This window comes from Triturus cristatus, chromosome 1_2 (assembly GCF_964204655.1).
Source record: "Triturus cristatus chromosome 1_2, aTriCri1.1, whole genome shotgun sequence".
NCBI lineage: Eukaryota > Metazoa > Chordata > Amphibia > Caudata > Salamandridae > Triturus > Triturus cristatus.
Window position 1 is genome coordinate 1196016254 of NC_140580.1, and position 15727 is coordinate 1196031980.

At 57.9% G+C, this 15727-nt stretch overlaps 1 protein-coding gene across 3 annotated transcripts in view; it reads right to left on the reverse strand.

Moving 5' to 3' along the window:
• The window catches only part of COL27A1 (collagen type XXVII alpha 1 chain), a 2221286-nt gene that overhangs the window by 298603 nt on the left and 1906956 nt on the right, over nt 1-15727 (reverse strand). For all 3 annotated transcript variants that reach the window (XM_085614179.1, XM_085614180.1, XM_085614178.1), the window contains exon 54: nt 14385-14402. In XM_085614179.1, the coding sequence (XP_085470305.1) occupies nt 14385-14402 (18 nt within the window). The remainder of the gene's footprint in view (nt 1-14384; nt 14403-15727) is intronic.

Below are 15727 nucleotides of genomic sequence, written 5' to 3' on the forward strand. Positions count from 1 at the left end.
CCTGCTACAGAGGGGGTTCTCGTGCCCTGCTGAAGAGGGGGCGCTCGTGCCCCGCTGCAGAGGGGGCTCTCATGCCCTGCTGCAGACGGAGCTCTCATGCCCTACCCTGCTGCAGAGGGGGCTCTAGTGCCCTGCTGCAGAAGGGGCTCTCGTGCCCTGCTGCAGAGGGGGTACTCATGCCCTGCTGCAGAGGGGGCTCTCATGCCCTGCTGCAGAGGGGGCTCTCATGCCCTGCTGCAGAGGGGGCTCTCGTGCCCCGCTGCAGAGGGGGCTCTCATGCCCCGCTGCAGAGGGGGCTCTCATGCCCTGCTGCAGAGGGGGCTCTCGTGCCCTGCTGCAGAGGGGCCTCTCATGCCCCGCTGCAGAGGGGGCTCTCATGCCCTGCTGCAGAGGGAGCTCTCATGCCCTACCCTGCTGCAGAGGGGGCTCTCATGCCCTGCTGCAGAAGGGGCTCTCATGCCCTGCTGCAGAGGGGGCTCTCATGCCCTACTGCAGAGGGGGCTCTCATGCCCTGTCCCGCTGCAGAGGGGGCTCTCATGACCCGCTGCAGAGGGGGTTTCGTGCCCTGCTGCAAAGGGGGCTCTCATGCCCCGCTGCAGAGGGGGCTCTCATGCCCTGCTGCAGAGGGGCCTCTCATGCCCTGCTGCAGAGGGGGCTCTCATGCCCCGCTGCAGAGGGGGCTCTCATGCCCTGCCCTGCTGCAGAGGGAGCTCTCATGCGCTGCCCTGCTGCAGAGGGGGCTCTCCTGCCCCGCTGCAGAGAGGACTCCTGTGCCCCGCTGCAGAGGTGGCTCTCATGCCCTGCTGCAGAGGGAGCTCTCATGCCCTACCCTGCTGCAGAGGGGGCTCTCATGCCCTGCTGCAGAAGGGGCTCTCATGCCCTGCTGCAGAGGGGGCTCTCATGCCCTGTCCCGCTGCAGAGGGGGCTCTCATGACCCGCTGAAGAGGGGGCTCTCGTGCCCTGCTGCAGAGGGGGCTCTCGTGCCCTGCTGCGGAGGGGGCTCTCATGCCCTGCCCTGCTTCAGAGAGAGCTCTCATGCGCTGCCCTGCTGCAGAGGGGGCTCTCATGCCCCGCTGCAGAGGGGGCTCTCATGCCCCGCTGCAGAGGGGGCTTCCGTGCCCCGCTGCAGAGGTGGCTCTCGTGCCCTGCTGCAGAGGGGGCTCTCTTGCGCTGCTGTAGAAGGGGCTCTCGTGCCCCACTGCAGAGGGGGATCTCATGCCCTGCTGCAGAAGGGGCTCCCTTGCCCTGCTGCAGAGGGGGCTCTCGTGCGCTGCTGTAGAAGGGGCTCTCATGCCCCGCTGCAGAGGGGGCTCTCGTGCGCTGCTGTAGAAGGGGCTCTCATGCCCCGCTGCAGAGGGGGCTCTCATGCCCTGCTGCAGAAGGGGCTCCCTTGCCCTGCTGCAGAGGGGACTCTCGTGCCCTACTGCCGAGGGGGCTCTCGCGCCCCGCTGCAGAGGGGGCTCTCATTCCCTACCCTGCTGCAGAGGGGGTTCTCATGCCCTGCAGCAGAGGGGGCTTTCATGTCCTGCTGCAGAGGGGGCTCTCATTTCCCGCTGCAGAGGGGGCTCTCGTGCCCTGCTGCAGAGGGGGCTCTCATGCCCCGCTGCAGAGGGGGCTCTCATTCCCTACCCTGCTGCAGAGGGGGTTCTCATGCCCTGCAGCAGAGGGGGCTCTCGTGCCCTGCTGCAGAGGGAGCTCTCATGCCCTACCCTGCTGCAGAGGGGGCTCTCATGCCCCGCTGCAGAAGGGGTTCTCATGTCCTGCTGCAGAGGGGGCTCTCATCCCCTGCTGCAGAGGGGGCTCTCATGCCCTCCTGCAGTGGGGGCTCTCGTGCCCCGCTGCAGAGGGGGCTCTCATGCCCCGCTGCAGAGGGGGCTCTCATGCACTGCTGCAGAGGGGGCTCTCATGCCCTGCTGCAGAGGGGGCTCTCATGCCCTGCTGCAGAGGGGGCTCTCATGCCCTATCCAGCTGCAGAGGGGGCTCTCATGACCCGCTGCAGAGGGGTTTCTCGTGCCCTGCTGCAGAGTGGGCTCTTGTGCCCTGCTGCAGAGGGAGCTCTCATGCCCTGCCTCTGCTGCAGAGGAGGCTCCCATGCCCTGCCCCGCTGCAGAGGGGGCTCTCGCGCCCCGCTGCAGAGGGGGCTTTCGTGCCCCGCTGCAGAGGGTGCTCTCGAGCCCTGCTGCAGAGGGGGCTCTTGCACCCTGCTGCAGAGGGGGCTCTCATGCCCTGCTGTAGTGGGGGCTCTCATGCCCCGCTGCAGAGGGGGTTCCAAGGCCCTGCTGCAGATGGGGCTCTCTTGCGCTTCTGCAGAGGGTGCTCTCATGCCCCTTTGCAGAGGGGGCTCTCGTGCCCTGCTGCAGAGGGGGCTCTCGTGCCCTGCTGCTGAAGGGGCTCTCATGCCCTGCTGCAGAGGGGGCTCTCATGTGCTGCCCTGCTGCAGAGGGGGCTCTCATGTGCTGCCCTGCTGCAGAGGGAGCTACTATGCCCTGCTGTAGAGGGGGCTCCCTTGCCTTGCTGCAGAGGGGGCTCTCGTGCCCTGCTGCAGAGGGGGCTCTTGTGCCCCGCTGCAGAGGGGGCTCTCGTGCCCCGCTGCAGAAGGGGCTGTTGTGCCCTGCTGCAGAGGGGGCTCTCATGCCCTGCTGCAGAAGGGGCTCTCATGCCCTGCCCCGCTGCAGAGGGGGCTTTCATGCGCTGCTGCAGAGGGGGCTTTCATGCCCTGCTGCAGAGGGGGCTCTCATGCCCTGCTGCAGAGGGGGCTCTCATGCCCTGCTGCAGAGGGGGCTCTCATGCCCTGCAGCAGAGAGGGCTCCCATGCCCTGCCCTGCGGCAGAGGAGGCTCCCATGCCCTGCTGCAGAGGTGGCTCTCGTGCGCTGCTGCAGAGGGGGCTTTCGTGCCCTGCTGCAGAGGGGACTCTCATGCCCTGCCATTCTGCAGAGGGAGCTCTCATGCCCTGCTGCAGAAGGGGCTCTCATGTCCGGCTGCAGAGGGGGCTCGCATGCCCTGCTGCAGAGGGGACTCTCATGCCCTACTGCAGAGGGGGCTCCCTTGCCCTGCTGCAGAGGGGGCTCTTGTGCCCTGCTGCAGAGGGGGCTCTCGTGCCCTGCTGCAGAGGGGGCTCTCGTGCCCTGCTGCAGAGGGGGCTCTCATGCCCTACACTGCTGCAGAGGGGGCGCTCATGCCCTGCAGCAGAGGGAGCTTCCATGCCCTGCTGCAAAGGGGGCTCTCGTACCCTACTGCGGAGGGGGCTCTCGTGCCCTGCTGCAGAGGGGGCTTTCATGCCCTGCTGCAGAGGGTGCTCTCATGCCCTGCTGCAGAGGGGACTCTCATGCCCTGCTGCAGACGGGGCTCTCATGCCCCGCTGCAGAGGGGGCTCTCGTGCTCCACTGCAGAGGGGGCTCTCGTGCCCCGCTGCTGAGGGGGCTCTCGTGCCCTGCTGCAGAGGGGGCTCTAATGTCCTGTTGCAGAGGGGGCTCTCATGCCCTGCTGCAGAGGGGGCTCTCATGCCCCACTGCAGAGGGTGCTCCCTTGCCCCGCTGCTGAGGGGGCTCTCGTGCCCCGCTGCAGAGGGGGCTCTAATGTCCTGTTGCAGAGGGGGCTCTCATGCCCTGCTGCAGAGGGGGCTCTCATGCCCTGCTGCAGAGGGGGCTCTCATGCCCTGCCCTGCTGCAGAGGGAGCTACCATGCCCTGCTGCAGAGGGGGCTCTCATGCCCCACTGCAGAGGGTGCTCCCTTGCCCTGCTGCAGAGGGGGTCTCGTGCCCCGCTGCAGAGGGGGCTCTTGTGCCCCGCTGCAGAGGGTGCTCCCTTGCCCTGCTGCAGAGGGGGTCTCGTGCCCCGCTGCAGAGGGGGCTCTCATGCCCCGCTGCAGAGGGGGCTCTCGTCCCCTGCTGCAGAGGGGGCTCTCCTGCCCAGCTGCAGAGGGTGCTCCCATGCCCCGCTGCTGAGGGGGCTCTCATGCGCTGCTGCAGAGGGGGCTCTCATGCCACCCTGCAGAGGGGGCTCTCATGCCGTGCTGCAGAGGGGGCTCTCATGCCCTGCTGTAGAAGGGGGTCTCTCATGCCCGCTGCAGAGGGGGCTCTCGTGCCCCATTGTAGAGGGGGCTCTCATGCACTGCTGCAGAGGGGGCTATCATGCCCTGCTGCAGAGGGGGCTCTCATGCCCTGCCCCACTGCAGAGGGGGCTCTCATGCCCTGCTGCAGAGGGTGGTCTCTCATGCCCCGCTGCAGAGGGGGCTCTCGTGACCCGCTGCAGAGGGAGCTCTCATGCGCTGCTGCAGAGGGGGCTCTCATGCCCTGCCCGCTGCAGAGGGGGCTCTCCTGCCCCGCTGCAGAGAGGGCTCTCATGCCCTGCTGCAGAGGGGGCTCTCATGCCCTGCAGCAGAGAGGGCTCCCATGCCCTGCCCTGCGGCAGAGGAGGCTCCCATGCCCTGCTGCAGAGGTGGCTCTCGTGCGCTACTGCAGAGGGGGCTCTCATGCCCTGCTGCAGAGGGGGCTTTCGTGCCCTGCTGCAGAGGGGGCTCTCATGCCCTGCCCTGCTGCAGAGGGAGCTCTCATGCCCTGCTGCAGAAGGGGCTCTCATGCCCGGCTGCAGAGGGGGCTCGCATGCCCTGTTGCAGAGGGGGCTCTCATGCCCTGCCCCGCTGCAGAGGAGGCTCTTGTCCCCTGCTGCAGAGGGGACTCTCATGCCCTACTACAGAGGGGGCTCCCTTGCCCTGCTGCAGAGGGAGCTCTCGTGCCCTGCTGCAGAGGGGGCTCTCGTGCCCTGCTGCAGAGGGGGCTCTCATGCCCTACGCTGCTGCAGTGGGGGCGCTCATGCCCTGCAGCAGAGGGGGCTTCCATGCCCTGCTGCAAAGGGGGCTCTCGTACCCTGCTGCAGAGGGGGCTCTCGTGCCTTGCTGCAGAGGGGGCTCTCATGCCCTGCTTCAGAGGGGGCTCTCATGCCCCGCTGCAGAGGGGGCTCTCGTGCTCCACTGCAGAGGGGCTCTCGTGCCCCGCTGCTGAGGGGGCTCTCGTGTCCCGCTGCAGTGGGGGCTCTAATGTCCTGTTGCAGAGGGGGCTCTCATGCCCTGCTGCAGAGGGGGCTCTCATGCGCTGCCCCGCTGCAGTGGGGGCTCTAATGTCCTGTTGCAGAGGGGGCTCTCATGCCCTGCTGCAGAGGGGGCTCTCATGCCCTGCCCTGCTGCAGAGGGAGCTACCATGCCCTGCTGCAGAGGGGGCTCTCATGCCCCACTTTAGAGGGTGCTCCCTTGCCCTGCTGCAGAGGGGGTCTCGTACCCTGCTGCAGAGGGGGCTCTCGTGCCCCGCTGCAGAGGGGGCTCTCGTGCACTGGTGCAGAGGGGGCTCTCATGCCCTGCCACACTGCAGAGGGGGCTCTCATGCCCTGCTGTAGAGGGGGGTCTCGCATGTCCCGCTGCAGAGGGGGCTCTCGTGCACTGCTGCAGAGTGGGCTCTCATGCCCGCTGCAGAGGGGGCTCTCGTGCCCCACTGCAGAGGGGGCTCTCATGCACTGCTGCAGAGGGGGCTCTCATGCACTGCTGCAGAGGGGGCTCTCATGCCCTGCTGCAGAGGGTGGTCTCTCATGCCCCGCTGCAGAGGGGGCTCTCATGCGCTGCTGCAGAGGGGGCTCTCATGCCCTGCCCGCTGCAGAGGGAGCTCTCCTGCCCCGCTGCAGAGGGGGCTCTCATGCCCTGCTGCAGAGGAGGGTCTCTCATGCCCCACTGCAGAGGGGGCTCTCGTGCCCCGGTGCAGAGGGAGATCTCATGCGCTGCTGCAGAGGGGGTTCTCGTGCCCCGCTGCAGAGGGAGATCTCATGCGCTGCTGCAGAGGGGGCTCTCGTGCCCCGCTGCAGAGGGTGCTCCCTTGCCCTGCTGCAGAGGGGGTCTCTTGCCCCGCTGCAGAGGGGGCTCTCTTCGCCTGCTGTAGAGGGGGCTCCCATGCCCGGCTGCAGAGGGGGCTCTCATGCCCTGCTGCAGAGGAGGGTCTCTCATGCCCCGCTGCAGAGGGGGCTCTCGTGCCCCGCTGCAGAGGGAGCTCTCATGCGCTGCTGCAGAGGGGCCTCTCATGCGCTGCCCTGCTGTAGAGGGGGCTCTCATGCCCCACTGCAGAGGGGGCTCTCATGCCCCGCTGCAGAGGGGCTCTCGTGCCCCGCTGCAGAGGGGGCTCTCGTGCGCTGCTGCAGAGCGGTGTGAGAAGGTGGCCTGATGTATGCTGTCCACTAGTTCTAGTGGGCACCTTGTATCAGTCCAAACAACCCCTTATGGTGATAGGTTAAAGACAACCTTTATTGAAAGCTATCCTAGTGGTAGCTATGGAGAGCAGCCTTCAGGCTAAGTCTTGAAGGAATGTAAAGCAGCTTGTTTTACCAGTCTATAATCTCTTGAATGATCAAATGAAAGGACAACCACACCAGGTATTTATTCAAAATATATGTATTTAAGATAGAACACACCCCTCTAGTCTCTTTATGAGACTGGAGTTCGAAGTACTAAAGTTGCAAGTGATTAAGCATCAGTAAAAGCACAAATACATGTTTGAGCCCTAGGGGCGTACCAAACCATATACTAAAAAAATGGTATAAGAACCACGACTGTAATAGGCACTAGGCCTATAGCCTCTACAATCGCTGGGACCCCAAGGAACCACCCAAGGTAGTGACACAGGGGACCCATGGGAGCCGTATGCAGTGTGAAAACACAACCGTGGGTTCCTATTACTTTCTATGGGGAATGTCGCGGTTGGAATTTTAAAGATTAGGGACACTTCCAATCGAGTCAGGACCAAACCCTCTTGGACTTAAGAAGTTCTAGGACTAGCACCCACGGGTGTACCGGAGTACTCGAGTTATCTCACCCAGGGAAGCCGGGTGCAAAGGTGTCTTTTGGTGTCGGTCGCGTCACCGATTTCAATGGGAGCCTGCAAAGAACTGCTGCTGCCGTGAAGAGGAGAAGTGTCCGGAACGATCCAAGCCTGGATCTAGGATTTAAGGAACCTGAAAGCAGAGGGGACAGAGTCGGGGTCACTTGCCAGTGACATAGGGCAGGATGGACCAATGCCCACAGATGTCGGGGGCTTCAGGTGAGTTGGTGGGTGTCTTGACTCTTCAGCCACGAGGTCCAGGAGGCGTCGGCGAAGTCCACGAGCAATTCGAGCTGTCCCACGAAGTCTGTCGAGTGCTGCGGTGTCGGCGACCAGAAAGGACCCAACAAGCCTTGGCAACGGCAAGTCACAGGAAATCAGAGAAAGGACTGCGGTGCAGACCAGCAAGGTCTGATGGACTCACCCTGCGAGGGTAAGTAAGGGCAAGTCTGGAGCAACCAGAAAATCCCCAGCAGAAGTGGAGTTGCCTTCGTGGGGACCTGCTAGCCATCGGGCTAGTGACCGCGAAGGAGCCTCAAGCGGTCGCACTGGAAGCTGGCCCACGGGTCACTCATGGAGTGGAGGCCAACAATCTTCGGTGCAGGAGGTGCTTAAGGCTGGGGCTACTCGGAGCCCAAAGCACAACTTCGAGGATGACCAGGAAGATAGTGTTGCTGCAAAACTTCACGGTGTCCAGGGGTCACGGTTCCACATTACCCATGATAGCCACGGGCCTCAGCTTTGCTGTGGACTCAGGGTAGCCTCGGGGAAGTCTGGAAATCCACCTCTGCTGATGCACAGACTTCGGCGTCCGGCGGGAGCTTCAGAATTGCAGACCGGTCAGTTGTGTCTTTGGTGCTCCTTGACCCCAAGGGAGATTTCTTCCATCTTCTAGTCGTAATAGAAAGTCGAAGGTCCAGGATATATGTTTCAGAGGTTCGTCCAGGGTAATCTAAAGTCCTAGGGACCGGATTCCTAGAACTTATACTAAGTTTAGGGGATGGACTAACTCTAAGGCTCCACCTATGGGTGGTTACACCCCTTACCCTTTGTCCAGTTTCGCGCCAGAGCAGGGGCTGAGTGCCCCTGCAACCGGTTTGAACAGGGCTTTGCACAGGGACACCTTGTGTGCCCCAGGCAGTGTCTCAAAAGCATTGTCTGAATGCACCCACCCTGCCCCAATACACATCTGCCTGTCTGGGGAGCTGGTTACACCTCCCTGTGACAGGAAACCTATTGTCCAGGCCTCCCCTGCCAGAGTTTCCCTCAGCATCAGGAGGCCAGACCTGTGTCTGTGGCAGTGGCATCCATTTTGTGATGCCAGGGCTTTGGCAAGTTTTAACCGGGTTAAGCCAGTGTGAACATGTCTCTCCCTCTAGAAGGGTGGAATGCAACCCCACCGACATGACTGGCGGGGGGGAAGTTGTATTCCAAAGTGTTTGATACCAAACACAACATGTTTTGATGCAGCCATCCCAAAGTTAGCATTTATCGCGAGGTTATAATGCATGTAAGAGTATATGGAATGGCTGTATCACAGAACAGCCATAAGGAAGTATTTCCGAATGCTGCAGAGGGGCTCAGCCCATGCTTGGGCACCCTCTCACATAAAACCAAGCACTCTGCCTTCAGGATTGTCAAAGCCTGCCATAGGAGTGGCTTATAGGTTTATATATGTCTGTATAGGGTGGTGCTATAGGTAGCCTATACCACAGTAAGGGGTGCAAGCACACCCTTACCCAGGCTGCAGTAGCAGACCTGTGGTGTCATTTTGGAGTACTTCCCAGGGGTGGCACAATACATGCTGCATCCCCTGGTAAGCCTCTAAGGTACCTATGCCCTAGGTACATAGTATACCATATACTACGGGATTATAAGGCACTCCAGAATCCAATTAGATATGTACCTAATGTACATGAATACCATTTTAGAGAGGAAGCAGCTAGGCTGTGGTCCTGATTAGCAGGGCCACAGCCAGACTAAGGTCGAGAAACAGTGAAACACCAGCAAAAAGTGGGGGTACCCATGTGAAGCAGATCCTACTCTCCTACAGCGGGCTCTCATGCACTGCTGCAGAGGGGGCTCTCATGCGCTGCTGCAGAGGGGGCTCTCATGCCCCGCTGCAGAGGGGGCTCTCATGCGCTGCTGCAGAGGGGGCTCTCATGCCCTGCTGCAGAGGGGGCTCTCATGCCCCCCTGCAGAGGGGGCTCTCATGCCCGGCTGCAGAGGGGGCTCTCATACCCCCCTGCAGAGGGGACTCTCATGCCCCCCTGCGGAGGGGGCTCTAATGCCCTGTTGCAGAGTGGGCTCTCATGCCCTGCTGCAGAGGGGGCTCTCATGCCCTGCTGCAGAGGGGCCTCTCATGCCCCGCTGCAGAGGGGGCTCTCATGCCCCCCTGCAGATGGGACTCTCATGCAACGCTGCAGAGGGGGCTCTCATGCCCCGCTGCAGAGGGGGCTCTCATGCCCCCCTGCAGAGGGGACTCTCATGCCCTGCTGCAGAGGGGGCACTCATGCCCCGCTGCAGAGGGGGCTCTCGTGCCCCGCTGCAGAGGGAGCTCTCGTGCCCTGCTGCAGAGGGGGCTCTCATGCCCCGCTGCAGAGGGGGCTCTAGTGCCCCCCTGCAGAGGGAGCTCTTCTGCCCCGTTGCAGAGGGGGCTCTCATGCCACCCTGCAGAGGGGACTCTCATGCCCTGCTGCAGAGGGGGCGCTCATGCCCTTCTGCAGAGGGGGCACTCATGCCCCGCTGCAGAGGGGACTCTCGTGCCCTGCTGCAGAGGGGGCACTCATGCACTCGGCCAGGGACAGAGAGGAGGGTAACTGAGGCCGGCACTCGGCCAGGGACAGAGAGGGTGGTCCTATAACTGAGGTCGGCACTCGGCCAGGGACAGAGAGGGTGGCCCTATACCTGAGTCCGGCACTCATCCAGTGAAAGAGAGGGTGGTCCTATAACTGAGGCCGGCACTCATCCAGTGACAGAGAGGGTGGTCCTATAACTGAGGCCGGCACTCGGCCAGGGACAGAGAGGGTGGTCCTATACCTGAGGCCGGCACTCGGCCAGGGACAGAGAGGGTGGTCCTATAACTGAGGCCGGCACTCGGCCAGGGACAGAGAGTGTGGTCCTATAACTGAGGCCGGCACTCGGCCAGGGACAGAGAGGGTGGTCCTATACCTGAGGCCGGCACTCGGCCAGGGACAGAGAGGGTGGTCCTATACCTGAGGCCGGCACTCGGCCAGGGACAGAGAGGGTGGTCCTATAACTGAGGCCGGCACTCGGCCAGGGACAGAGAGTGTGGTCCTATAACTGAGGCCGGCACTCGGCCAGGGACAGAGAGGGTGGTCCTATACCTGAGGCCGGCACTCGGCCAGGGACAGAGAGGGTGGTCCTATAACTGAGGCCGGCACTCGGCCAGGGACAGAGAGTGTGGTCCTATAACTGAGGCCGGCACTCGGCCAGGGACAGAGAGGGTGGTCCTATAACTGAGGTTGGTGCACTCAGTGCCCAACATGACCTTGCACTAGCGGCACCACAAAGCATTTGCTTCTCCCACGTGGGTGTGAAGGAAGGACTGGGCTCTTGCAATATGTTTCTCATGCACAAGAGCTGCTTATCTGGAACACCAGCTTCCACTATCAACACTTCTTGTTTCATGACAGACTATTGCAAAGGGGTCAGAGTTGCAAACAGACTGAAGGGTGGATACCACCACTATGATGCATGCTGGGATTGTGGCATCTCTTGGCCGCCTTAAGGTGACAGTGCAGAATTTCCTTTCCATGAGGCTGTATGTCCCCGGGATGCATCGATTCTTTTTTAAATGGGTGAAAATAAGAAAGTCACCAGCAGCGATACAGCTCCATGTATTTTAAACACATTGAATTTTTGATTTTCCAGTGTTTTTCTTTGTAATATCAATAGTTCATTTTGTTAAAATATGAAAGAAAAAAAGATTCCTTTTCCATAGACATTGTCTGTTTATATCTGGAGAGATTTCTATTTCCCAGTTCTCAGTCTGTGCCCAGACCTTCTAACGTTGGTGAATATTCATGAAAGTCCCAGGATGGAGGACTACTTGCATGGGTGACTTAGCTTCACACTTGCTGAGGGGTTTGCCGGAGCAGCTGAGCTCGGCCCAGAGACCGCTCTCTTTGAATCTGTCCAAGGCTGAATCAGCCTTCGCTGAGCCATCAAAGGGCATGTCCATGAGGAGGGAGTGTGGCATCCGATGGAGTGCCTGGGAGTGAATCCAGGCACTGAGCCATCAAAGGGCGCGTCCATGAAGAGGGAGTGTGGCATCCGATGGAGTGCCTGGGAGTGAATCCAGGCGCTGAGCCATCAAAGGGCGCGTCAATGAGGAGGGAGTGTGGCATCCGATGGAGAGCCTGGGGAGTGAATCCAGGCATGCATGCTGGGTATGACCGCCCAACCCAGGCAGCTGATCGTGTCCAGACCCGTGTGGATTGTGCACTTGGCTGTGTCCTAACCATCCAAGATCGGTCTAATCTCTTCCGGGACAGCCTCAACGGTGTGTGCCGCTGTATCCTACAACCTGTGAGTCCCTGCCCAGGAGGCACGAGGTATTAAAAGTCTTTAGGGCGGGACTAGTCCTGGAGAATACCCATTTTGCGAATGTGCCATTTTGTTTGAACACCCTGCCGGGTGGGGTAGTAGGGAACCAATGAGGGTTTAGGAAGCTGGAGGATGCCTGTACCACCAAACTCTTTGGGGAAGGGTGCTGCAGAAGAAAGTTGGGGTCTCCGGGGGCAGGCCTATGTCATCTTGCCCAAGTCTACTGACTGAAAAGAAAGATCCTAGTTTCGACCAAGTTCCTCCCAGTAGTCCAAAGAGGGCCTCATTAGAAGGTAGAAAGGGGTTTTGGTTGGCCTACGCTGGATTGAGAACCCCAGTTACCCAATGTCGGCTACATCATTGAGGTTGGTTCCAGCGTCGGTGCTCGGGCCGGTGGGGCCAGCGGGACCGGTGGAGCCAGCGGGGCCACGCTCGAGGAAAGGGTCAAACGTGGCATAGGTCAATGGGTGTGGTCAGTGTCAGGGAAGGATCTACCCATGAGGTGCGACTGGCAGCTACCTCGGGACCTTGGGACCCTTGGGCGCTCCGCCAGGATCTGATGGGGTACCACGTATGTTCTCCACAGCCTCTCACAGTTGACAAGAGTTTGTAAGCCTTAGCGGCCACTCGAGGGGGACTCAGAATGATATCTGCTAAAGCCTGTCCGTGGCCTGGATGCACCCAGGGCACTGCGTGAGAATGGTGTGTGTGGGGGGAGGGGAGGCAAGGGGGCAATGAAGACCCCCTGCTTCGAGTTGTACTTTTTATGGGATATCCTTGACTTACCTGAACTCTGTGACTTCGACTTGGAACGTCCCTGACTGGTCTTGGGTGCGTCCGTGCCCTCGGCCAGGACAGCTTCTACCTCTGGAGCTCCCCAATGGCTACCTTGACTTTGGGGTTGGCTCTGTGACCCGTCTTTGCTGAGCCAGGCAAATCTCTGAGTCGTGTGAAGTGCCGAGGCACCAGGAGCAGACATTGTGAGGGTCTAACACCAACATCTGTCAGTGACGGTCAGAGCCAATTTATAACCTGTTGTATTAGAGCCCATATCCGCGCACTGTAAAGGGTTTTTAAAGGAAATAAAGTCTGTATGAGACTGCACTGCTAGATCCGTATCTGCGTTGGAAGGTGCAGAAGAAAGTGACTGACGTCAGCACACTGAGGTGACACATATAAGAGCACCCTGGTGTCATATCAGGGGGGGAACAGACCCGATGCAGGCAGTGCTTAATTTGGACAAAAAGAAAGGGCCAGAGACCTCGCATGGAGGCCACTGTGGCTTGCACCACCTATTGGCCCTGCCAGCACCGCCAATGACCGAACCAACACAACTAACCATCACAGTCCTACAATTGTGACAATTCCCACTATTCCGGGCCCCCAAAGCTGTAAGAATGGCTTGGGCAGCAGCAGGTAATAGTCATTATTATTGTATATTGAATTAATAAAAACTGTTGTGTTCCTCTCTAATTGAGACAATCAGCACTACCATGTGGCAGATTGTCATAACTGCTGGTGTTGATAATGAAGTGCTGGTGATGAGCACCGGAAACCACCAGCTCAAATTAAGCACGGGACGCAGAGCAGCACAACGCCACCTGTCAACATGTGAGAGAATTGCTATAAAGTTTCACAACTTAGCCAGGATTCTGGGGAAATTCACAAGGTGAGAAATCTGTCATCAGAAGTCTTTATAAGAAGCTATGTCCATAATGGTAGGTCTAGCTGTCCTATATAGAAAACCAGAGTACAGATTAAAATCCTAATACTGTAGCTTGGTAATGTGACTAGCTAGAAAAATAATTAAACAACTATTTTTAATAGTTATTAAAAACCCAAATCAATTATTAAGTCAGATTTTGAATATCCATTAAGGAAAAGTAATTTCTTTTCCAGATGTTCCAATAGGCTAATGTGCAATTGTTCTCCAACATCTCCCATCCAGTGATTAGCATTCAAGTAGGTGTGAATGAAGTGTGACATTCCTCCCAGGAGCTACGCAATAGGTCACTGTGATTGACAGGTTGAACTGAATGGGCAGAGATGACTCCTCTGAACCTCACAGAATATGTAGGGTGGGGGCTTTGGACATTCTTTTTGACATTACATTGTCAAATCCTGCTTCAAAGGTCTGCTGGGGTTTACAAATAACTTCAAACAAACTCAAAAGGAAGAAAACAGGATGGCGAAACCCTGCTTTTGTCCTACCAAGACTTCTGTCTCTGGGTTTTACATATAACACTTGGCATGCATTTAAAAGGAAGGAAACAGAATGCCAAGACAATTCTTGTGTATCCACTGTTTAGCTGCCACAAAACCCAGCTTGTTTCCTACCAGACCTCTGTCGCTGGCTTTATTGGAGGTACAGTGGCCAGACTCAAATTGCACGTAGGTTCTGCTACACCGGGACCACATACTATCACTGGCACTTTGTGTTTCTTGTCGCTATTTCTACTTAAAAGTTACAAAAAAATATATATCTGCAGTTTAGCTAACTGGATGTTTGTCATATAGGTGTAATTTTGTTTACATTTTACTCAACTTTTCTGACTCAGTTTGGGATTTTTCTTGTTTTGCATTTTGACCTCGTTACTGTTTTGCTACTGCTTCAATGCTTAACACATTGCCTTGTCTGCTCTGTGTCATACGGGGTGAGTACAGGTTCATTTAGTGACTTTACCGTGACAATGGTAATGATTATTCCTTCAGGTGGGTGGTCATCCGCCCTAAGTAATAATGATACGATTTCTTACATCACCCAAGAAAAGAAGAGAAATTAGGGAAGACAGTACTGACGCGAGTAGAAAGAACTGATAGAATACTACCTACCCTTTGGAAGAAGAGAGAAGAGAGAGGGAAGATGGGAACATGAAGCAGTACTCACCTAAGGTAAGAAGGGAGAACGGACAGTGTAGTAGTCACCCCTGAAGGGAGGAGTTTGGTTATATCAGTACTCACCCTTGGACCTCGTAATCCCTGCAAAAAACATGAAGGCAGGATTAAAGACCTTTTACTAAAATCGATATAACAGGTTTACAGTGAGTAGAGTCCTACTGTGAGCAACGTTCTTAGACACCGCAAGCATCACTGTCAAGCACAGAGTGTAGCACTTCAAACACTGTGAGAGAAGCTCTTCAACACTGCAAGCTTCATCCTCAGACCCTGAGTGCAGCACTTCAGGTACTATGAGAGAAGCTCTTCAACACTGAAAGCTTCACCCTCAGACCCTGAGTGCAGCACTTCAAACACTATGAGAGAAGCTCTTCAACACTGCAAGCTTCACCCTCAGACCCTGAGTGCAGCACTTCAAACACTGTGAGAGAAGCTCTTCAACACTGCAAGCTTCACCCTCAGACCCTGAGTGCAGCACTTCAGGTACTATGAGAGAAGCTCTTCAACACTGCAAGCTTCACCCTCAGACCCTGAGTGCAGCCCTTCAAACACTATGAGAGAAGCTCTTCAACACTGCAAGCTTCATCCTCAGACCCTGAGTGCAGCACTTCAGGTACTATGAGAGAAGCTCTTCAACACTGAAAGCTTCACCCTCAGACCCTGAGTGCAGCACTTCAAACACTATGAGAGAAGCTCTTCAACACTGCAAGCTTCACCCTCAGATTCTAAGTGCAGCACTTCAGGCACTATGAGAGAAGCTCTTCAACACTGCAAGCTTCACCCCCAGACCCTGAGTGCAGCACTTCAAACACTATGAGAGAAGCTCTTCAACACTGCAAGCTTCACCCTCAGACTCTGAGAGCAGCACTTCTGTACACGACTTTCCACGCCAGGAACGCAGAGCCATGCAAGAAACTGACCACTAGTGCCATGAAACTAGGGCCCTAAAAAGGTGGATGACCTCAACCCTAGAAATCAGTTCGCATAACGGGGAGGATGGGTGGGGCGGTAAGGAATCTATCACTAACTAATGTTTCTTACAGAAATATCGTTACGCAAGAAGGAACTTGTGCATCTGAAAGAGACACGTTAGTGATAGATTCCTTACCTTAGAATAGATACCCAAGCAATACCAACCCCGGTGGTGGGTCTGCAAACAGATTACACCAGAAAGTAACGGAGAACCGAACGGCCAAAGAAGCCGTCTCTCCGGACTTGACTGTCAAGGCAGTAATGCTTGGTAAACGTGTGCAGCGAGGACCACGTAGCTGCCTGACAAATGTTCTGCAAGGGAACGCCACGTCCCAAGGCAGTAGTGGCTGCAGTTGCCCTGGTAGAATGGGCACGCAGCCCCACAGGAGGCTCCTTCTTAGCCAAAGAGTAACATGCTTTGATGCACAGAACGACCC